Here is a 23,780-nt window from a genome sequence, read left to right as displayed (position 1 = left end):
TCAGGGAATAGCCTCGCGGCTAGACCTCGATCTCAGACCACTCAACTCAGAATCTGAGATTAGATCTCAGATCCTAAGCTGGGTGAGGCGTGTGTTCCTCACTCTTGCAATCCCTTGACTTAGTTCTTCCTAAGGCTACGCTGTGGGCCCAGACTTGCGTCGGCCACACCAGCTGCCTCCGAACTCGACAGTTCCCAGATGCCCCCAGACGAAGCTTGCTCCTTGCTTGGAAGGCCCTTGTACGCACGTGCTGAGTCCGCTGTGCCCCGTTTTCTTGAATATAAACACGTTCACTCCACACACACTTAGTCCACTTCTCTTCTCAGGCCCTTGGACTCTGGGCCTTAACAGCCTCCTCCTTGCTCAGCGACTCCGGCTTCGAGTCGCTTCCAGTCACGACACTTCCTCCGGCGGCTCAGACTGAGAGCCGCACAACGGTCTTCACTCGCCCCTCAGACCAGAGTGGCCCCGAGAGTTGGCTCGGTCTGAGCCTGCCTTGATCCAGGGTTCTCGCTCTGCACCCTGGGACTTCCGCGCACCACGCCTTGATGTAGGCGACACAGCGAAGCTGGGAACCACTATCCCAGACTATTCGCGCCACACGGATACCACCAGCAACCCCAGAAACCACTATCCCAGGTGTTGCTCTGCCGAAACCTCAGAGCGGAGCACCTTCCGCCCGAAAATATGAAGCACCGCCAGGAAACCAGCCAACCAGCACGAAAAACCAGCCAAACCAATGTCCCGCGTGTGGAAATACAACAACGAAGGCAAACCGGGCCGAAACACGAAAAGGCTTGGTTGTTGAACTTGAATTTATTTGGAGTTAGCTGAGCTTGACCGTAGAACACTCGTAGCGACTCCACTTGACCTTGCGCGCGCCGCCGGGGCCAGGGACTTGGTCCCTGTGTAGCAACACGCCCGTCGGCGCAAGACGAACTCCGCAGCTTGCGGTCTTCGGGGCAAAACAAACTCTGATTATTATCATGCACATGCACATACAAAGGGCCTATCAAGTAAGGGGTGCAAACATCTCCTGGGTACACCTTGAACAAGGGTGAGACACCCACTAAGCTACTGGCTTGGCAGCGCCCGTGAATGCGCGTCAGCCCTTCCATTGGCCTGTCTGTGTCAGTCATCACTTGATTACACTGATTACACCTGGGTGCAAATCAGTGATATCCTGATACGCCAGGATCTTGTGGCCGGGATTGGGCGGACTTGGTCTGTCATCACCTGATTACACTGATTACTCTGGGTACAAATCAGTGTGTAATCAGGATGACGCCAAGATTCTGCGGCTCCCGTTGGCCCAAATCCATAGGCGACTGGTCAGGCCGAATCTTGTGTGCCCGACACCAGGGGCCGAAAAGCCACAACGGGGCGACCCTTCAGAGTGACCTTCCAAGCGGCAACCGCCAACTCCAAAGAGCAACTACCGCAGCTCCCAGACCGGCAATGTAGCCATCGCTGTGTACCCACTTCATAGGCGAGACCACGAAGTCGCACTTCAGGCCCTGCAGGCACGCCGTAGGCTTTTAGTCACGTCCTAGGCTTGGAGCGTCAGCTGTCTTTCACCAGTTGCCACTTATCCTCACGAACATCGTGCATCCAGACACCAACTTGCGCCCACAATCACCGTGTCTCAGTTTTGGCACAAGTTGAGGGACTGCCGGGCTGAAAACCTGAGCTGGGGGCAAAAATACGATGTTGATTCCATACCCCGGCTGTCCAACCCATTTGACGAGTCTCAGTTTTGGTTCAACTTCTGGGACTCTGAGTCTGGGAATCTGAGCTGGGGGCAAAATTACGATGTTGACTCCATATCTCAGTCGTGGCACCCCAAAGCCGAGATGAAATCAGACGCCGCACGCCACGCCTTCTTCCCAGACCCCAGACTGCACATCTCATGGTCTGGTCCACAGGCAAACCTCAGACCGAACTCCAAATCACCAAGTCTCAGACTTTTGCCACCACTCTCAGGTCTCAGAACTCCGGGCATTCCAAACTGTGAGATCACCAATCTGAGACCTGAGGTCTGAGACTTAAGCAACCATGGGACTTCAAATCACAGACCCAGAAGGCCAGGGCTCAGCTCTTCGCCCAGAGTCCGATTCAAGGCCTGGAACCTCAGATCTGTGGCCTCTAGAGCGATTCTCAGACCTCAGACTCCAGACCGAATTCAAATCTCAGACCTGGGGATCTGGGGTCGCCGCAACTCAACGTTCGCAGAGCTCAGTTTCCAGATGTAGCCAGCACAACTTGAAGTATGTACAAAAACCAGACTTGGATCAAGAAATATCCACGTTCCAAGTGACATGTGGCCGGTACGTGGTAGGGTTTGGGCCTCTGACTGATGGGTCCTGGCCAAGAATTGGCTCGGACCTCGTCACAGAACTGTATCGCTGGTTCGCAACTCTACTTCATGAGGATGTAATAACCGCACAGGTAGAATCAGTGGCGTCCTTGTAGGACCTGAAATGGTATATTCGACTCCGGACACCGCACCTTCAATCATCGGGATCTCTTCATCTGCGTACTTACTCGAATAGCGCCGCCGCTCGAACTCGAGAGCTGCACAAAATCCCTACACTCGCCTCACCCAACTGTCCACATCGAACTGGTCACTGCCTTTCTCTTCCAGCTCTTTCAAAGTTGCAGCAGTATCCGGTACTGCTGCGCACAACGCTTGTTCTTGATGTCTGCGTAGTATTCGCCACGGTGGCATTGATCTTATTGGCACGATGGCGACCTTCTACTTGAGAGCACAGCGGCGTTGAAGCACGCCTTGTCCAGCATGGATCTGTATAATACGATGGCGATCCTCCTGAGTCTGGACACCGTCAAGATCAGGGCGGCGTTTGCCAACGCACCCAGCTCGTACTACGCATACATCCGCTCCATCTACGAGCGCAGCCTTGAGCATGTGCTCATCGAGACGTCCCTCACCGTCTTCGTCATCTACACCACGTTTGGCAAGCGCGACAAGCCCAAGGGCACAGCCGTCAAGCTCTCTGAGCGCGAGTTCGACGCCCTGTGCGACCTGTGGACGCCCGAGACCATCATCCCGCCCAGCGCCATGGTGGGCGATGTTGAAGATTAGGCTCGTCTTTGGAAATAAATGTGACTCATACTATTGCATATATGAAGAATGATAGTTCCAATTGGCAGGCAACATGCTAAATCGTGGGTGCCTGGCAATTCTTCACTAAGTTTTTGAGAATAGTATACTAGAACCCAATGAGCCTAAGTTCTCCTAAGCTTATTAAGCTTACCTTTTCTTTTTACCGCCTTCCTCTATAAGTCCTTTTCCCAAGCGCTAAAGACTGCTGTATCCGTGTTTAACAGGCTCTTAATAAAGCCAAGCGTTGAGGGGACTGGATATCACAACCGTATTTCCCCGAGACAGTATCTTTTGCTCTGTATGCATTTACGCGAAGTCACACTGCAATGCATTTCCGTCTTATTGACACGTTGAACGGGCTATGATGCCTTTACATAAAGTTCATTCTGACATTTGTGAACCCGTGGCTGTTCCTAGTATCATATATCTGGTCGTCCCCGAGCATAAGAAATGTTATCGCCTGATGAATGTTAACTCCCATGCAATTGTCTACAGTTCCGACGTGTTTTTTAATGAAGACAGTTTCCCATCGTTAGGTCAGAACGATATTCATTCATCAACACAAGTATACAACTAATGTCCTCAACAAGTTCAAACACCTTGTCACATACCCAACTGCGACACCATCAGACCGCAGCGCTAAACTGACGAAAGCCATAGCGCCTACCACTCAAGAAGAGAGGGAGGCGATGAAAGAAGTTCCCTACCAAGACGTCGTTGGTCGTATCATGTACCTGATGGTTGGCATTCGCCCCAATCTGGCATTTTATATATGCGCGAGTTAGCCAATTCTTGTCCAATCCTGGAAAGGAATACTGGAAGGCAGCGGTAAGAGGTCTTAAAAGCCTTTCGGGTACAACAGATCAAGGTCTACTACTCGGTGGGCCACTATCTGCTGATGCCAACAACTTTGCTGATCATCTGACAGCTTACAAGACTCAGACTATGCTAATTGTCCTGACACGAGAAGGTCGATTGGCGGATACGCTACGATGAGCGGAACAAGTCCAGTGTCATGGCTGTCGAGAAAGCACCACACCGCAGTGCTCTCGACTACAGAAGCTGAGTACATTGCTTTATGTCATTGCATGCAAGAAGTTATTTTCTTTTACCAAATCACTTGACAAGAATCAGTTCAGAACGTTAAGAAATAAGCTAGGAATGAGATCCATTAATTCGCTAACAAATAGATAGGTCAACACACTAACACAAGTGAATTCACCATTTCACAACAATTATTTTATGAGTCACAGGACAGCTTGAGGTTTCCCCTAACAATAGGTTTACTCGTAGCGTCTTATAAGGTTTTACCCTCATTTAGGTTTCTCTGGCACACTCACCGAATATACAACAATAAATAGTGAACATGAGTGACAGAGTCAATGAAGCAAATTTATTATCTGCTTAAGCCTGAATGACAACCTTGCGCACGAACATCACCGCGTCAATCCACTCGCCATAACGTCCCAAGGTCTTCTTGGCATCGCCGTCGTGCACGGTTAGCTTCCGTCCGCTTACGTGAAGAGCAAATGCATGCCCGACGCCCATAGTACTTTGAGCTCCAACGACGTAGACCCCATTCTTGAGCTTGAGACGCCGGATTGCTGCAGCACCTCGGTGCCCGGACTGCTGGTAATTGAACTTGAAGTCGGGAACCGATAGGGGTGAACCGGCACGTTGCAGCTGGTTGAGGAAGGCGCACGTCTGTTTCCAGCTGATGCCACGCGAAATGTCCACGCCGCGAGCCGCAGCACCCTCCTGGAAACGCTCAACTTCTTCACTTGGCACTGCCGACGGAGAACCCTCAAGGACGGCAGCCTTCGCCAAAGCTTCAAACATGCACGTGCCATTGATGTTGGCGCCCAGCACAGCTTCGTGATGCGTTCGTGCCCAGACGAGAAAGTCGCCCTCACGCCCGGCATCAACCCACTCATCCACGATGGCCATGGCGTCACCAAAGCCATCCTTACGAAGCTTGGTGGCAGGTTCATCCGTTTCGGGGCGCTGTCCTCCCACACGAGTCTTCCACACCACGGTGTACTTGATATCGGCGCCTGTTCCGACACGGTCGCGGAGGTAGGCAACCTTCCACTTCCTCGCCATGGCCCTGGCCATACTTGCCTCGGCATAGCCTGCTCGCACTGCCAGCTGCCGCTTCGGAGGCCTGCCACCCACGGATATCTTTGCTGTCTGCTTCGTGCGAGCCATTTTTGCAGAGAGCTACCAAAACTCTTAGTCAAAAACAACTAGGACACGAATCAAAAGCAAGAAGTAAGCAAAAAACAGTATATTTTCTGCTTAAGCTCTGGGTGGCAAGTTGCTAAATGAGCCAGTAACGATCAAATGCGGACCGCACCGTGCAGCCCGAACCAATCCCTTGCAGATCACAGAAAGTATCCCGTCTGGATACCCATGAATTGACGGGACATCCACTCCAAAAACTAATGACTCTAAGAACTAATAGAATTTTTGCAAACGGCCTCATTTGAGAATTTGCCGAGTCGTACACACTTGTCCCGATCGGCAAACCGACCAGCTGACCCCCCTCACGAGGAGAGCTCAAATCCGGTCTCGGATTAGCCGTAGGCCCTCTGGAAGCGCCAGAAAACGAAAAAAACAAGTTTCGGCCTGGCGGTTTTGTCGATTTACAAAATCTGACTGAGCGATTTTGCAAGGGATGTGCATGCAAATTATGACCAATAAGAATGATCCCTGACGACGAGCCAGAGATGCTGTTAGGCTCGTCTTTGGACATAACTGCGACTCGTACTATTGCATACATGAAGAATGATAGTTCCCAGCGACATGAAACGTGCTAAATGGTTGGTGCTGGCAATTCTTCACTAAGTTTTTGAGAACGGTATACTAGAACCCAATCAACATCAGTGCTCTACCTCCTTCCTCTACAAGTCCAATTCCCACGCGGCGTCTACAGTCGATGAAGTTCCCGCCCTCGCACGTGAACGAGGACTCGTTCTGCGACGGCTGCGGCATGGACTGCATCGTGGGGAACATGTGCTCGTGCTCCAAGTGCGTCAACTACCACCTGTGCGAGAGCTGCTACCAGCTGGGCATTCATGGCTTCGAGGAGTCCAAGCTGCTGCTCGAGGTGCGCGAGGACTTCGCGCTGCGCAAGGTCATGGACGTGTCCAAGAACAAGGTGCCCGAGGAGGTCTTCACGGTGCTGCTCAAGACGGTGTGCCGCGGCGAGGTGGACTAGTTCAACTTCCTGGCCAAGTGGATCACGGCCGTCGTGCTATTCCAGCCCATCAACACGCTCGAGGTGCGCGGCATCGAGATCCCGCACCTGGACGCCGTGACACGCGGCACGCTCGTGCAGCTGCTGACCCCCGTGCTGGCTGACCGCACGGACCTGGAGGTGTGCGTGGAGTGGTTCTGCCCCGTACGTCCGAAGTTTTTATTTCGTGCTTCTCGTAATGTTCTCAGAATCTTGTGACTGATTTGTTGTGCGGTTGCCGGTGTATTGACGATGAACTAGGACGCCGACAACATGGACATGCCCGGTGTGCAGCGCCGGATGGAGACCATCCGTATCTGGGTGGCCACTGACAAGGATCAGAAGTCCCCCTTCGCCATGAAGGAGGGTCTCAAGGACGAGGACACCGAGTCGGACATGTCCACGACGAGCTCCAGCGGAGACGTCATTGGCTCTCCTGGCCCGGCCAGCCCTGCGTCAGAATCGCCGAGCGTGACACCCCGCCGTCCCCCTCGGGGGTTCGCCGCAAATCCACGGGAGCGACGTCAATGACTTCCGAGTCGTCCTCGCAGGTCTCTCCCCCGCGCCTTGATGCGCTGGCGCTCACCGACAAGGTCGCTGAATACACGTACGAGGTCGACGACACGCACGAGATCCTCGAGTAGGACATCGCGCAGGTGATGGGGACCACCGACTCGATCACCTTCTCGGGCACGGAGGCCACTTCGTCCTCTGGCGGCGTTTGCCAAACGTGGCGACCACATTGTCATGGATGAGGGCTGTAACGACTCGGTCCTGGTGGACGCCATCCTGGCCCGCTCCACAGTGATTTACCACAAGCACAACGACATGGAGGACCAGGAGCACGTGTTGAAGCGCGTGCGCGACGAGGACAAGCGCAAGAACCGCGGTTCGGACTGCCAGCGCCGTGACGAAGGCTCTGTTCTGCAACCACTGTGGCATGATCGAGCTGCTCAAGGTGGTGGAATCGTGCAACAAGTACTTCTTCCGCATCTTCCTGGACGAGAGCTTATCGTTCGGTGTGCTCGGCAAGGCTGGTCGTGGGCTCACGGAGCACTTTGGCAGTCGTCGGACGTGCTCGAGGGATTTGTCGTTAGTGTGAACCAGCTGCAGGAAGGAGACGAAGGCACCACTTCGACGTCTGTCGGGGCATCGGTGCATGCACGCTAAACCACACCGCTGCTTGGGAGTTCGGGAGATCCCACTCACGCTGCGACCACAAAACCCTTGGCTAGCATGGACGACTCGGAGGTGGCCATCATCTGTAGCTCCCTGGCCGGATCCACCGCCAGTGTGGGCGGCTTCAGCACGGGCTCGCAGGAGGTTGTGGAGTACCAGCGTATCGACAGCGCTGGCGACCTGTACTCTTCCCCTTCACGTCGGCTTGCTGTTCGGAGGCCACCCGTATCATGAAGAACGAGCCGGAGTTCTTCACCAAGCTCTGCGACAACGCCAAGCTCCGCGACAACGCCAAGCTCGCTCACGACGTTCTGTCCGCCGGTGTCCAGGGCGTGTTCAGCATCTTGATGGCTGTCGTCTACCCCATCCTGCTCGTGCGTCTGCTAGTTCTCTGCGTCCCTCGCGGTCGAGCAGTTCCTCCTTCTCCGTCTCTCCCTTCCCGCCAGTCTGCCATCGTGAGCGAGTTGTTGGTCACCATCGGCCAGACCTTCACGGAGGTGCGCTGCGCTGCTCGCAACTTGTCTGGGATGACGCTCGTTCCAGCTCCAGCTAGACTGGAGGCGCCGAGACACAATAGATGTACCACTACTTGATACTTGGTTGCATCTTGATTGGTTGAAAATCTAAACAAAAGGCTGTTGTCGCAAAGAAATCCAACTTAGCAAAAGCTGGTGGGTTGTAGCAGATAATATTGGCTTCAGTATGAGCTCTCCCGGTCGCCTACCCACTTTTGCTAAATGGGACTTAATGTATTGTTATTAGAACGAAAGGGTTAAACAGTGGCGTTGACGAGAGATGAATGAGAACAGGGAGAAATAATTTTATGCGACTACTGCATGCCTCCGTGGACACTTAAAAGAGCCAACTAATTGCTTCAGTGCTGAACTATGCGATTAGCGATGATGATATGGAAGAACGGTTCTGGAAGTTTGGTGGCGTGGCGTGGAATTGCCTCGATTTTGACCCCGCAAATGTGGACACAGTTCGATTCAACAGATAAGCGACCATGGTGGCCTCCAGAACCCGCTCTCGGGCTATGATAACGCCGACACGCGCCACTATTCCTGCATTACGAGCCGACTGAAGACGGGAGCGTAATGGAGACAATCCTTGTGTTAAACAAGGCTCGTGAAACACTGTTGTTGAACATCCGGCAAAATAAAAAAAGTTAAAGCGATGCTTGATCGAGTACCTGTGACCGCCTCGCTCCCTCGGTCTATTGTTGAAGCAAATCCACATGCAACGCTGAAACGTGGACTTCAATTAAGCGCACAACCGCTATCGCGTGTTGGAGTCAAGTCGACACAGTTCACTATTTCGATGAGTGCTAAAAATCGATGCTTTCAGAGATGGGCAGGCGCCTTCTCTCCTTTGCTTATAAGCAATCGACCGTACCATCAGCCGAAGTGGAAAGAGCTGGAGTCAACTGATGGGTTTTAGTTTCCACATACATGTGTGAGGTCCTAGATCTCACGGCTCTGAGATCTAGAACGACGTCATCGACGAACGTCAAGAACAGCCGTATACTTCTGTTCAAGATGACCGTCTCATAGACGAACCCGGTGCGTGCTTCGGAAATCATTTTGCGTACTGCAGAAAACCTTCAGCATTTGAAGCAAGATGATGGAATTCATACGTATGTGATCTCTATTGTCTTGAAAGGGTTCTAACGACGTGCATCAGTTGGGTATCTTTAGTCGTCGTCACCACCGCGGCGCTTTTTGCTTTTCTTGCTCTTCTTTGTCTTTTTATCCTTTTCGGCAGCACCACTCCGCAGCACGTCCATGATCATAGCCACGTCGGCACTCTTAGAAACCTCTTCCTTACGCTGCTCGGCCTCCTCTTCAGTGAGCTGAGCAGCCTTGCGCTTCTTGGACTTCTTGTCCTTCTTCTTGTGCTTCTTACTGCCCTCTTCGGGCGCTTCATCACCCTCCACAACATCCTTGAACAGGTCAGCGATCTTCTGCTGCTTCGTGTAGAGTGCCTCCCACTTCTCTCGGCTCTGCTTGTACTCGAAAAGGTGGCATGTGTTCATCACGAGCTGTGAAAAGTGGCTTCCACTAAGCTGGTTCTCGACTGCTAACAGCTCGTGCACAACCACCTCCTTCTTATCCAAAGGCAGGTCCTCGTAGCACTTCATGACTGAGAATGCACCAAGACGATCCATCGCCAAAGTACCGAACTTGCCCACAAATCGCTCGTACAGCTCCTGTCGTACCCAGGCAGTGATCGGCTCCTTAGACTCCCAAATAGGCTCCACAACACAGCGACTGCCGGTGGAATCCTTTGCTAGAGCCATGAGCTGCGCAGAGTTGAACGAGAGAATGCCCTTGTATAGTGGCGTTAAATAGTCACCAGCCTCAAGCTGCTGCATCTGCTCGATAATCTTCGCACCCATCACGTTCAGCTGCACCTTGGCCGAGTTAGAAGAGGTAGAGAGCTGCACGTTGAGCAGCGACGCGACGAAGTTTTTGCGAACAGCCTCGGGCTTCTTGCTCTCCTGCTTGGCCACGGCGTTCACAAGCGCTTCAAAAACCTCTTTTTGGTGCAGCTTAAACTTGACGCACATCTCCACCACACGCCAAATCACACCGGGTCTGCCCATCGTCAGCAACGTCCACAGCGACGCCTCCAGTTCTTCCAGCACCTCCAACGCCAGCGCCTCCGTGCGCACAAGTTTGATCGCATGCTGCACCACGTAGTTCGCGATGTTGTGCTCCGCCAGCTGCAGCATTTTGCCGCGCACGCAGCGCTCAAACACCTTGGTGAAGAACTTATCACTGGCGCTCTCGAACAAGCCCTCCAGCAAGTGGCTGGTCACGGCATCCGCGGCCAAGTCGAAGAAGCCGCTCTCGCACGCGGCCTCGTCCTCCCACTGCAAGATCTTCTCCGCCAGTTTCTTCCGGCTCCTCGGGGGCGCCAGCTTCAGCGCCGAGGCAATGAGCGGGCCCGAGTTCTGGTCGTACAGCAGGTTCTGCAGCTCGTGCGTGGGGCTGTCGATGAGCACCGCCAGCAGCTCCTTGAACAGCTTCTCGAACGTGTCCGGCACGGCGTAGCTCACCTCGCTGCCGTCCTTGCCCGGCCGCGCCTCCGTGAACGTGACCACGCGGTGCTTGGCCTTCTTGCCGCGCTTCTCGGGCACCAGCGGCTTGCCCGCCAGCACGGCCAGCACCGAGCGCAGCACGTGGCTGGCGCTCACGTCGTTCATGAGCGTGAGCCACTCGCCCTCCACCTCCTTGACCATCTTGACGACGACGTCGCTCATGGGCGGCACGTCCTGCATGCGGTCGTCCTCGTCGTCGTCCTCCTGCTGGTCCCTGTCCTCGCGTCCGTCCACCTCCGTGGCCACCACGGCGCTGGCGAGCGACAGCAGGTGCTGCAGCACGTGCGACGAGTAGCGGTTGGTCCACAGGTGGCTCACGTAGCCCTCCATCTTGTGCAGCAGGAAGCGCAGCTGCGCGGCGCTCATCTTGGGCAGGAACACCTCCAGCAGCTCGCCCGCGTGGCGGTCGGACGCGGCGCTGGCGGCGCGCGGCGCCAGCTCCTCCAGCACGTTCCAGAGCATCATGGTGGCGTCCTCGGGCGTCGCGTCCTCGCCCGGCTGCGCCAGCATCTCCGTCACCTCCTTGAGGTACGACAGCGTGTCGGGCTCCAGGCGGCGCGGGCGCAGGCGTCTGCAGGCGCAGCACAAGAGGGATGGTTAGCAGAGGCTAGAGCGGGTGTCGGTGTGGGCTGTTGCGCGTACTCGGGCCGCTGCTGGCGCGCGTCGTGCTGCTCGTGCTCGCCCATCGTCGTCCAGGCGTCGGAATGCGACGGTTGATTCACAAGTGACGGCCAGCCAGCCAAAGAGGTGATGGAGAGAGGTGGTGTGGTGCACACGGCGGCTACGTAATTGGCACACAAGGTTGTGAGTCGGACTTAGACGAGGGCAACTTCAACGACAGTCGGCAGCAAAATCGGACTTCAAGTTTTCCTAAGACCAGGGAGATGGTCAGTAATTGTATGCCTTTCCTGAAAAACGCGAGACGACGACTAAGAGATACCCCGCTAAGAGAATAGAGATCACATACGTATGAATTTCGTCGTCTTGCTTCAAACGGTGAAGGGATTTGAAAACAAAAGAAACAAATGGAAAGCGGCCGCTCCTTCTACATCACCACAGGGACGCTGCTATCCTAACGACGCCACATATTGCGGGATATCTTCCACCATGCTGATGTATTTACTGTCGCTCAAGGACTGCACGTGCATCTCCCAGCTTCTCACGGCGCGTGCCCAAACTGCATTGTACTTCGGGTCTTTTCATCTTGATCGTGCCTTGCTTGAAGGCGCCAATTTTCTTCTCCAACTTCTTAACTGTGTTGACCTTGTATTGCTCCGTTAGTGTTTTCATAGTACCCGAACCAATGCCCTCAATGTCTTGGATAAGTTGTGGAGGTCCGTGACCTGAGAGAATATCCTGTCGTTTGAAGCTCCCCACGTCAGCCGCGGGGATGATGAAAATGATTGCAGCTCGCTTGGGGTCGGTGTTGACTGTCCCCAATAGACCAAGCTTCTGTAGTACGTAAATGATTTCCGAAGCACGCACCGGGTGCGTCTTTGAGACGGTCATCTTGAACAGAAGTATACGCCTGTTCTCGGCGTTCGTCGATGACGCCGTGTATTTCTGCCTTTTACTGGATCTCGAGGCTGTGCTTGTGTGTGAAAAATAAAACCCGTCAATTGACTCCAGCGTTGTCCACTTCGGCTAATGGTACGGTCCATTGCTTAGAAGCAAAGGAGACAACGCGTCGGTCTCGAAGACATCGATCTCAGTGCTGTTCGAGATAGCAAAAGTTGCCGTCTTTGCCCGAGTGTTTGCACGTGATAGCAGTCGTGAGTCCAGTTGAACTCCATGCTGCAGCGTTGTGTGTGCATTGGCTTCAAAAATCCATTCATGGAGCGAGGAAGCCGCAGGTATCCCAAGAAGGAAATGCTCGACCTCATGCCTGTTGTCTTTCATTATAAGCAGCAGCTGCTCCGATACTTTTTCGTACACCATCGCAGACACAAGTTTCGTTTCCACTTCGCTCCCGTCACCAGTTGGATCGTAACGTAGAAAACGGTGGCTAGTGCCAAGGTACTCATACCTCAAAAATAGGGCCTGCGATCGCTAATTTGTTCAATTGGCGTCGTCAATTCGGCTACAGCATTGGGGATATCGTTTGGGTTTAGCTCGAGGCAATTCCGCGCCACGCCGCCAAAATTCCAGAACCGGTCTTCGATTTCATCGTCACAGATCGGGTAGTTGAGCACGAAAGCAGCTACTTGAAGCTCTTCCAGATCCCACGGGGGCATGTACACAGTACACAACCACAACACCTTCTTGTCCGGCTTACAGTTTTCGAACGCCTCCAAATCTAACCGCTCCACGCCTTTCAATTGTAGCGCGATAGTGTTTACAAGTTCTGGGGATGCCCGTCAATCGTTCTTGTGCCTTTGCCGGGCTCAAAGATGGCCAGCTTCTCGACTCTTCCGTTGCGAGTATAGGTGTCCATTCCGGGTGTTCCTCATGGAAGCGAATAAAAAAGTAGGCGTAGAAGACGGACTTGCCGATTCCTGCGGCAAAGAGCTGTAAGTCGATCATCCGATGCGCTATCGGCCAGAGATCCTGGCGAGAGAGAACCTCACCTGGAGTTCCTGTCAGCATTCAGCGCTTCCAGGATGCTCATCCCAAACGAGTAGATGTCCGACGCGAATGTTGCTCGCTCCCGACACAACACACAGGGGCCGTCCATCCGACTGTACCCGGTCGCGCTGTCCAGCATTTCTAGCCGCACAGTGGTGATCTTGTTTCCAGCGCTTTCGTCCCAAGCCCACTCAGCTTCGCTCGGCCGTCCTTCCCAATCAAGAAGTCACGGCATTGAAAGGGGCCGTATACCACGCAGTGGCTGTGCAGATATTGCAGACCTTACAGTTTCCCCACAGTTTGTGGCGCTAGCTGGGTAGATACTGGTCCTGTGATCCGCTCTCCACGTCCTCGCACACGGAGAACGTTTGACATGCGCCAAATAACTGCAAGATGTGGGGATGCCGCAGGTTGTACCACGTCTCCACGTCCCGAAGAAACTCGGCGTCGTCGCCGCCCTTCGCGGTTCGTGGCTTTAATACGGCCACCTGGGATCCCTTCCACAAACCACAATACACCTTGTTGAATGAGTCCGCGGACAAATCGTTGACCTGAGCCCCATTTTCTGCAAAGAACCACGTCGTTTTCAGAGACCCAATTCGTAGCACAGTGGACGATCATGTTCCGAGTGACCCGCGCACCAGAACTACGCCGTTTCTCGATCATCCCAAGCAACGTGAACTCAAGCTCATCCGAGACAACGAAACGCCCTCAACCAGGAAAGCGATAACTCCCGCTGTTCACAAACTGAAGGTCTCGCTTTTGCTCCCTCCACTCGCGAACCGTCTTCCTGTCTAGTGTGTGTTATTTCGCGACAGCACGGAGACTCGACAATTCAAGCTCCTTGACCACAGCCAACTTCTTTTCCACGGTGGACTTGCGCCTCATTGTCACGACTCAAAATTGACAATGAGAGAGCTTGAACCAAACCGGTGAGACGTTGTTAAGCGCCAAAGTTGATTCTTGCTTATGACGTCTACGGTAATCTGATAATTCTGATCATTTGAATCAGAGAAGAAGAATGAGGAGGTAGACTTGTCGTAGTGCTGGCTGGGTTGTGTCAAAGCACTTCATTCATTTTGATTGTTTGTGTAGTAAAATAGTGTAACCCCACAACTCATCGCACTTAGTCGAAGTTCGCGCCAAACCGTTACCCTGCCGCCAGATCCATACAAACGGCGGCAGACGCAGACGCAGACGCTACTAGTCCTATAGTCAGTCAGTGGACCATCGCCCCTGAGCCATGGCCGAGTCCAGCGCCAGCCCGAGCCCGAGCAGCGGCAGCCCCAGCGGCAGCAGCAGCCCCAGCAGCAGCGCCGCCGCCTCCCCCGCCCCCAAGCGCAAGGACCAGAGCCACGAGGAAGACGCGGACGACGCGTCCATGGACGGCGGCGAGTCCGTGGAGGAGGAGGAGGACAACGACGAAGACGAAGAGGCCGAGGCCGCTCCCAGCACGCCCGAGGACGCCAAGAAGGCGCTGCTGTCCAGGGAGGAGCGCGAGGCGCTGCGCCGCGAGGAAGAGGCCGTGCTGCAGGAGCAGCGCGACCGCCAGAGCAAGTCGCTGGACCTGGTGAAGCAGTCGCTGGCGCAGGACGCCGACTGGGGCGCCAAGAGCGCGCGCGAGAAGAAGATGGCCTTCCTCATGGCCCAGTCGGACGTGTTCACGTCCTTCCTCATGGGCGGCAGCAGCGCCGTGGGCAAGGAGATGTCCCGCACCAAGGCCGCCAAGGAGGCCGCGGCCGGCTCGCGCCGCGGCAAGGGCAGCAAGCAGGCCGACGCGCAGGCGCTGCAGGACATGGACGACGCGCGCTACACGCGCATCACGCAGCAGCCCTCCATCATCAAGTTCGGCACCATGAAGCCCTACCAGCTCGAGGGGCTCAACTGGATGATCCGCCTGCACGACTCGGGCGTGAACGGCATCCTGGCCGACGAGATGGGCCTGGGCAAGACGCTGCAGAGCATCTCGCTGCTGGCCTACCTCCGGGAGGCGCGCGGCATCGAAGGCCCGCACATCATCATCGTGCCCAAGAGCACGGTGGGCAACTGGATGCGCGAGCTGAAACGGTGGTGCCCCGCCATCAAGGCCTTCAAGTTCATGGGCAGCAAGGACGAGCGCGCCGTGCAGCGCGAGACCGTGGTGAAGCAGGACTTCGACGCGCTCGTGCTGTCGTACGAGGTGGCCATCATTGAGAAGGCCATCCTGCAGAAGATCCGCTGGCGGTACCTGCTCATCGACGAGGCGCACCGAGTAAAGAACGAGAACTCGAAGCTCTCGAGGGTCGTCCGCGAGTTCAAGGTCGAGCACCGGCTGCTCATCACGGGCACACCGCTGCAGAACAACCTGCACGAGCTCTGGGCGCTGCTCAACTTCCTGCTGCCGGACGTGTTCTCCGACTCGGAGGACTTTGACTCGTGGTTCAACGTGGACGAGCAGGAGGGGCAGGAGAACGTCATCAAGAAGCTGCACACCATCCTGCGCCCGTTCCTGCTTCGTCGGCTGAAGTCGGACGTGGAGCACTCGCTGCCGCCCAAGATCGAGACCAAGCTCTATGTGGGCCTGTCCGAGATGCAGCGCGAGTGGTACATGCGCGTGCTGCACCGCGACGCGACGCACCTGAACGCCATTGGCGGCAGTGATCGCGTCCGCCTGCTTAACATTCTGATGCAGCTGCGTAAGGTGTGCAACCACCCGTACCTGTTTGAGGGCGCTGAGCCCGGCCCGCCGTACCAGGAAGGCCCGCACCTGTGGGAGAACTGTGGTAAGATGACGCTGCTGCACAAGCTCCTGCCGAAGCTCCAGGCCCAGGGCTCGCGTGTGCTTATTTTCTGTCAGATGACTTCCATGATGGATATTCTGGAGGACTACATGCGCTACTTCGGCCACGACTACTGCCGATTGGATGGTTCCACGAAGGGTGAGGACCGTGATAACATGATGGAGGAGTTCAACGCGCCAGGCAGCTCCAAGTTCTGTTTCTTGCTGAGTACGCGCGCTGGTGGTCTGGGTATTAACTTGGCCACCGCAGACATCGTTATTCTGTTCGACTCGGACTGGAACCCCCAGGTTGATCTACAGGCTATGGATCGCGCTCATCGTATCGGTCAGACCAAGATTGTGCGTGTTTTCCGTTTCATCACGGATGGTACCGTCGAAGAGAAGATTGTGGAGCGTGCCGAGCGGAAGCTGTACCTTGATGCTGCTATCATCCAGCAGGGCCGTCTTGCGCAACAGAACCGGAAGCTTTCCAAGGATGAGCTGATGACTATGGTGCGCTTCGGTGCTGACGAAATCTTTAACGCTCGCGGATCCATGATCACGGACGACGATATTGATGCCATTCTTGCCCGTGGTGAAGAGCGTACGGAGGCTATGAAGGATAAAATTGCTGCTGACATGCAGCACAATCTGGCGAACTTTTCCTTGTCCGGCGACAACGGTAACGCTAGCGTCTCCAGCCTCTATGAATTTGAGGGTGAAGTGTTCTCGAAGGATACGAACAACGGAGATATTCTGCCGTCCACGTTCATTGCTCTTCCTCAACGTGAGCGCAAGTCGAACTACAATGAGGACGAGTACTATCGTCAGCAGGCTGGTTTGTCGAAGCCCAAAAAGCCGAAGAAAGCTGGTTCTGATGCAGCCAAGGTCCCCGTTGTTCACGACTACCAGTTCTTCCAGCAGGAGCGTATGGTAGCGCTGCTTACCAAGAAGACTCAGGTCGAGAACCGTCGGAAGGAGCTTACCCGACTTATCAAGGAGGCCAAGGCTGACGAGACCCGCGCTAAATCGCGGAAACCAAAGCAAGGCGAGGGCGACGAGTCGGCTGAAAACTCTGCTGAGGAAGGTGAAGGCGATGATGCGCGTTCTGCTGCTCTGGAAAAGGAACTGAACGAGACAGAGATGGATGCTGCCGATGCCAAGGAGCTAGAGGCTATGGAGAAGGAGGGTTTCGGTGACTGGACCCGCCGGGATCTGAAGCAGTTTATCAACAGCTGTGAGCGCTACGGGCGTGCGGACAGGACTCGTGTGTGTGAAGAAGTCTCAGTCGTACTCGGAAAGGATCCTACGCAGGTTGAGAGGTACTACGACACATTCTGGGCTCGCTACACAGAGCTGAAGGATCACGCGAAGTACATCGAGAAGATCGAGCGTGGCGAAAAACGTCTGGAGCGTAATGAAGTGGTGAAGCAAGCGCTTGCGAGGAAGTGCAGCCGATACAGCCACCCGCTGCGTGACATGCGCCTTCACTACCCGGCAGGATACAAGAGCAAGGGTTACATTCTGGAGGAAGACGTGTTCCTCGTTGTTATGATGAACAAGTATGGCCCACTAGAGCACTGGGGCGAGATCCGTGATGAGATTCGCAAGGCCTGGCAGTTCCGGTTTGACTGGTTCTTCAAGTCGCGCACCATCGGCGAGCTGCAGAAGCGCGGCGAGGTCCTCACGCGCATGATCGAGCGCGAGAACGACGAGCTCAAGAGCCGCGGCAGCAAGGACGAGGAGGACCTCGCCAAGAAGGCAAAAAAGAGTTCGAGTTCTTCTTCCAAGTCCAAGAGTAAGAGCAGCAGCAGTAGCAGCCGCAGCAAGACGTCGAGCTCGAGCTCGAGCAAGAAACGCAGCAGCTCGTCGAAGTCGTCTTCATCGTCTGCTGCGAAGAAGCAGCGCTCTAGTTAGTAGAGATGGCCAAAGGAGAGTCGTAACTCCTGTTTATTTTGCACGAGTTCGTTTGTATTTCAGTTCAACCTGTTCACTTCGTGTCACTGGTTCGTCACGAAGACAATCTACGTGCTTTTGCACCAAGCCGCGAGAAAACTTTTCGAAAGGCACCCTTGCGCCATCCTAACCAGACTGATTGAGGAAATGGGATTTTCAAACGCACGGACAAAAGTTCATGTTGAAGTTGCAACCTTTGAGTGACCAATCAACAGTCGGAACAGGTCAAGAGGATCACCTACGTCTGAAGTACATGTAACACAGAGAGGTAAGAGGGAAAAACACTGTATATTCACATGCATCAAAAGCACTCTAGTCTCAGTATAGCTCAACGTCTTACTTCTCGCGACGCGAGTCGTACTCGGCCTGGATCTCCTCGGCCGACTTGCCCGACGTCTCCGGCACGAGGTTGAGCGCCAGCAGGTAGAAGATCGCCAGCAGCACCACGAACGGCACGTACGCGTAGTCGTTCAGCGCGTCCGAGATGTACGGGTACGACACGCCCACGATGAGGTTGCACAGCCAGTTGATGCCGATGCAGAACGACGACGCGCTGGCGCGGATCGAGTCCGGGAAGATGTCGGCCGTCATGACCCACACGAGCGGACCCAGCGTCACGCCGAACACGATCACGTACAGCGCCGTGAACACAATAGACAGCGCCGACACGTTCACGATGAAGGCCACCGTCATGCCGATGGACATGACCACCATGCCCGCCAGGCCCCACAGGATCATGGTGCGCGCGCCGAAGCGGTTGGCCAACACGCCCGTGAAGAAGGCGGGCCAGATGTTGATGAAGTCGATGATGAGCGTGCCCACGCGCGAGTCCGAGATGCCGGCGTCCGAGAAGATGCTGCCCGAGTAGTAGAACACGGCGTTGATGCCCGACAGCTGCTGCGCACACGAGAGCAAGATGCCGCCCAGCAACTGCAGGCGGTAGCGCGGGTTGAACATGGACTCCTTCTTGGGCGCGCCGAAACCCTCCTCGGCCTCCTCGGGCTTCTTGCTCACCTCGAGCCACGACAGAGCCGTCTGCACGTGCTCCTCGCCGTACAGCCGCGCGATGATCTGCTTGGCCTCCTCCGTGCGGCCCTGGTTCAGCAGCCACGCGGGACTCTCCACGCACATGGTCGGCGCCAGAAGCAGGTAGATGACGCCCAGCACGACGGGGAACGCAGCCAGGTAGCGCCAGCCCGAGCTCGTGTTGGCGAAGAAGAATGCGATGGCCGGGAACAAGATGCCGATGGTCGTGAAGATCTGCAGGCCCAGGCCCAGCGTGTTGCGCATGTGCGGCGGCGACAGTTCGTTCACGTAGCTGCCGATCGTGGCGGTGGCCGTGCCTGAGGCGAGCCCGGCGATGAGGCGGCCGACGGAGAAGACCCAGATGTTAGACACGACGGTCTGCACGATGCCGCCCACGATGATGAAGATGCAGTTGCCCATGAGCGTCTTCTTGCGGCCATATTTGTCGCTGAAGTGGCCGCAGCATAGCGAGCCCACCATGGCGCCGAAGATCCACGCGTTCACGGCGAACGTCCACTCCAGCTTGGTGTGGCCCGGGAACATGAGGCACGTGCCCTCAACCACGGGCCGCGCATTGCACTGGTTCGTGTCATTGTACTGCGAGAGGTTCATCTGCGAGGTGGACCAACCGCTCTGGAACGGCTGCAGCCACGACAGTAGCGCGCTCGTGTACAGGATGGCGTTGGGCTTGATGAGGCGCGCGGCTGCCTTGTTAGCCTCGTCAAAGGCGTTGACGGCGCCCTTGCCGGGAGAGTTGGCCACCGCGTAGTCGGCGCTGTCGTGCATCGGTTCAGCCATGGGTGCTTGGAGCTTGGCAGGCGATTGCAAGGTCTTTCGAGGAACGTTGGACAACAGTTGATGTTGTTGTTGTGGTGATGGTTGCTGTTGTTGCACTAGGAGGCGAAACAAACAATGAGCTGGACGGCAGCCCTTCCGTGAGACTAGCAAGCTTCGGTGCGGTGCTGACAGCCCGCCTACCGCTCGCCCGCCTATCTTGTGAGCTTGTCGAGGTGGAACGGCTCAAGTACATTTTTCACAGATATGCGACTTACGTTGAACCTCAGTATCATCTGAATTTGACAAAACGCACATTGCGTGAGCTGCAATGTGCATTCCACCAGTGCAGGGCCATTTGAAATGGGCCATTTCCAGGCGAAGTCGGTTCGTAGTCTTCCACATGGCTGAATGTCTCCCCTTGCCCCGCCATTTGGTGCACCAACTTGATACAACCAGAAGACAAACGAGCTGGCATTGCGTGTGCTTTTCTGCTGCGCCGGTTGAAACTTCAGTACGAGGGCAGGGTTTACTGTTGGTAGCTTTCGGCGGCGCCATACGGCCTCGGATGGTTGGCCTATCTTCGGCGCACAGTGTATCCGAGGCTGCTTGGTTGTTAGGTGAAGAAGACAATAGATCAAGGGAATACCGGTTTACTGTATCTATAATAATAGTGGACGACAGCACCATGCTACAGGGTGACCTTCAAGCACTTCACTAAGACGACAGCGTCGATACAAAATGCAGACTGAAATCAGCAACACGCAGTTCTAGATGGCATTTCGCTTGAACCGAAAGCGTTGACGACCACTTCTGCGGATTGGCCACTGAATGGTCGCAACTTCAACATAGACCTTCGATGTAGTGGTGGTGAAATGCTATTCGTGTGGTTGCTTGCCATCTTTCGACGCTGAGGGTGGTGGTGTAACTCGGAGGCAGGGTACTAGAAAAGGAGAAGCCCTTGCCACCCAAAGCTTGAAATTGTTGAACGGCACGAAGCAAGGCTGCGTCATTTGCGTCTAATGTACTGGGCACTGGTTAGAGGAGAATCCTAAGCGACCTGAGAGGATTGCGAAATAGTGGGAAAGTCAATTGTCCGCGACCGCGATGGCCGCAGTGGTGCTGTCTTAGATACGTAGCCAGTGACTGCAGTACACTAATTTCTTTTGGGGATATCCTCGCAGAGAAGACGTCCGTATCCTATCTGTCGATATCTGCGAATCGGATGTACGCTGGCTGACGTTATTAAGACAGCACCACTCGCTGAATCGCGGTCGCGGAATTGACTTCCCACTATTACTCTGGGCAATCCACTGGAATTCAGTCCGTGGCACGGAGTCCGTGTGCATTAGATGCAAATGAAGCAGCCATTGCTTCGTGCCGTTCAACAATTTCAAGCTTTGGGTGGCAAGGGCTTCTCCTTTTCTAGTACCCTGCCTCCGAGTTACACCACCACCCTCAGCGTCGAAAGATGGCAAGCAACCACACGAATAGCATTTCACCACCACTACATCGAAGGTCTATGTTGAAGTTGCGACCATTCAGTGGCCAATCCGCAGAAGTGGTCGTCAACGCTTTCGGTTCAAGCGAAATGCCATCTAGAACTGCGTGTTGCTGATTTCAGTCTGCATTTTGTATCGACGCTGTCGTCTTAGTGAAGTGCTTGAAGGTCACCCTGTAGCATGGTGCTGTCGTCCACTATTATTATAGATACAGTAAACCGGTATTCCCTTGATCTATTGTCTTCTTCACCTAACAACCAAGCAGCCTCGGATACACTGTGCGCCGAAGATAGGCCAACCATCCGAGGCCGTATGGCGCCGCCGAAAGCTACCAACAGTAAACCCTGCCCTCGTACTGAAGTTTCAACCGGCGCAGCAGAAAAGCACACGCAATGCCAGCTCGTTTGTCTTCTGGTTGTATCAAGTTGGTGCACCAAATGGCGGGGCAAGGGGAGACATTCAGCCATGTGGAAGACTACGAACCGACTTCGCCTGGAAATGGCCCATTTCAAATGGCCCTGCACTGGTGGAATGCACATTGCAGCTCACGCAATGTGCGTTTTGTCAAATTCAGATGATACTGAGGTTCAACGTAAGTCGCATATCTGTGAAAAATGTACTTGAGCCGTTCCACCTCGACAAGCTCACAAGATAGGCGGGCGAGCGGTAGGCGGGCTGTCAGCACCGCACCGAAGCTTGCTAGTCTCACGGAAGGGCTGCCGTCCAGCTCATTGTTTGTTTCGCCTCCTAGTGCAACAACAGCAACCATCACCACAACAACAACATCAACTGTTGTCCAACGTTCCTCGAAAGACCTTGCAATCGCCTGCCAAGCTCCAAGCACCCATGGCTGAACCGATGCACGACAGCGCCGACTACGCGGTGGCCAACTCTCCCGGCAAGGGCGCCGTCAACGCCTTTGACGAGGCTAACAAGGCAGCCGCGCGCCTCATCAAGCCCAACGCCATCCTGTACACGAGCGCGCTACTGTCGTGGCTGCAGCCGTTCCAGAGCGGTTGGTCCACCTCGCAGATGAACCTCTCGCAGTACAATGACACGAACCAGTGCAATGCGCGGCCCGTGGTTGAGGGCACGTGCCTCATGTTCCCGGGCCACACCAAGCTGGAGTGGACGTTCGCCGTGAACGCGTGGATCTTCGGCGCCATGGTGGGCTCGCTATGCTGCGGCCACTTCAGCGACAAATATGGCCGCAAGAAGACGCTCATGGGCAACTGCATCTTCATCATCGTGGGCGGCATCGTGCAGACCGTCGTGTCTAACATCTGGGTCTTCTCCGTCGGCCGCCTCATCGCCGGGCTCGCCTCAGGCACGGCCACCGCCACGATCGGCAGCTACGTGAACGAACTGTCGCCGCCGCACATGCGCAACACGCTGGGCCTGGGCCTGCAGATCTTCACGACCATCGGCATCTTGTTCCCGGCCATCGCATTCTTCTTCGCCAACACGAGCTCGGGCTGGCGCTACCTGGCTGCGTTCCCCGTCGTGCTGGGCGTCATCTACCTGCTTCTGGCGCCGACCATGTGCGTGGAGAGTCCCGCGTGGCTGCTGAACCAGGGCCGCACGGAGGAGGCCAAGCAGATCATCGCGCGGCTGTACGGCGAGGAGCACGTGCAGACGGCTCTGTCGTGGCTCGAGGTGAGCAAGAAGCCCGAGGAGGCCGAGGAGGGTTTCGGCGCGCCCAAGAAGGAGTCCATGTTCAACCCGCGCTACCGCCTGCAGTTGCTGGGCGGCATCTTGCTCTCGTGTGCGCAGCAGCTGTCGGGCATCAACGCCGTGTTCTACTACTCGGGCAGCATCTTCTCGGACGCCGGCATCTCGGACTCGCGCGTGGGCACGCTCATCATCGACTTCATCAACATCTGGCCCGCCTTCTTCACGGGCGTGTTGGCCAACCGCTTCGGCGCGCGCACCATGATCCTGTGGGGCCTGGCGGGCATGGTGGTCATGTCCATCGGCATGACGGTGGCCTTCATCGTGAACGTGTCGGCGCTGTCTATTGTGTTCACGGCGCTGTACGTGATCGTGTTCGGCGTGACGCTGGGTCCGCTCGTGTGGGTCATGACGGCCGACATCTTCCCGGACTCGATCCGCGCCAGCGCGTCGTCGTTCTGCATCGGCATCAACTGGCTGTGCAACCTCATCGTGGGCGTGTCGTACCCGTACATCTCGGACGCGCTGAACGACTACGCGTACGTGCCGTTCGTGGTGCTGCTGGCGATCTTCTACCTGCTGGCGCTCAACCTCGTGCCGGAGACGTCGGGCAAGTCGGCCGAGGAGATCCAGGCCGAGTACGACTCGCGTCGCGAGAAGTAGGACGTTGGGCTATACTGAGACTAGAGTGCTTTTGATGCATGTGAATATACAGTGTTTTTCCCTCTTACCTCTTTGTGTTACATGTACTTCAGACGTAGGTCATCCTCTTGACCTGTTCCGACTGTTGATTGGCCACTCAAAGGTTGCAACTTCAACATGAACTTTTGTCCGTGCGTTTGATAATCCCATTCCCTCAGTCTGGTTAGGATGGCGCAAGGGTG

The 23,780-nt window shown here is 55.4% G+C and overlaps 5 protein-coding genes across 5 annotated transcripts; 3 read left to right on the top strand and 2 right to left on the bottom strand.

Moving 5' to 3' along the window:
• Positions 1 to 6,137: 6,137 nt before the first annotated feature.
• Positions 6,138 to 9,211, top strand: IUM83_08321 (major facilitator superfamily; the record flags this gene model as incomplete). The annotated part of the gene is made up of 4 exons (XM_067932686.1): positions 6,138 to 6,320; positions 6,390 to 6,527; positions 6,624 to 6,648; positions 9,204 to 9,211. 4 exons carry the CDS (start codon positions 6,138 to 6,140, stop codon positions 9,209 to 9,211), a joined length of 354 nt encoding a protein of 117 aa, XP_067789984.1.
• A 23-nt stretch (positions 9,212 to 9,234) lies between these two features.
• IUM83_08320 (ARM repeat-containing protein) lies at positions 9,235 to 11,330 on the bottom strand (the record flags this gene model as incomplete). Its single annotated transcript, XM_067932685.1, has 2 exons — positions 9,235 to 11,215; positions 11,287 to 11,330. The coding sequence occupies 2 exons, from the start codon at positions 11,328 to 11,330 to the stop codon at positions 9,235 to 9,237; spliced, it is 2,025 nt and encodes a 674-aa protein (XP_067789985.1).
• A 3,122-nt stretch (positions 11,331 to 14,452) lies between these two features.
• IUM83_08319 (imitation switch isoform alias nucleosome remodeling factor 140 kda subunit) lies at positions 14,453 to 17,884 on the top strand (the record flags this gene model as incomplete). Its single annotated transcript, XM_067932684.1, has 1 exon — positions 14,453 to 17,884. One exon carries the CDS (start codon positions 14,453 to 14,455, stop codon positions 17,882 to 17,884), a length of 3,432 nt encoding a protein of 1,143 aa, XP_067790064.1.
• Positions 17,885 to 18,259: 375 nt separating this feature from the next.
• On the bottom strand, positions 18,260 to 19,747 carry IUM83_08318 (putative glucose transporter; the record flags this gene model as incomplete). Its single annotated transcript, XM_067932683.1, has 1 exon — positions 18,260 to 19,747. The coding sequence occupies one exon, from the start codon at positions 19,745 to 19,747 to the stop codon at positions 18,260 to 18,262; it is 1,488 nt and encodes a 495-aa protein (XP_067790063.1).
• Positions 19,748 to 22,071: 2,324 nt separating this feature from the next.
• IUM83_08317 (putative glucose transporter) lies at positions 22,072 to 23,559 on the top strand (the record flags this gene model as incomplete). Its single annotated transcript, XM_067932682.1, has 1 exon — positions 22,072 to 23,559. One exon carries the CDS (start codon positions 22,072 to 22,074, stop codon positions 23,557 to 23,559), a length of 1,488 nt encoding a protein of 495 aa, XP_067790061.1.
• Positions 23,560 to 23,780: the final 221 nt, after the last annotated feature.

This window comes from Phytophthora cinnamomi, assembly GCF_018691715.1.
Source record: "Phytophthora cinnamomi strain GKB4 chromosome Unknown Contig49, whole genome shotgun sequence".
Lineage (NCBI taxonomy): Eukaryota > Oomycota > Peronosporomycetes > Peronosporales > Peronosporaceae > Phytophthora > Phytophthora cinnamomi.
The sequence above is the reverse complement of the archived record's forward strand: the minus strand, read 5'-3'. Positions and strand labels throughout refer to the sequence as shown.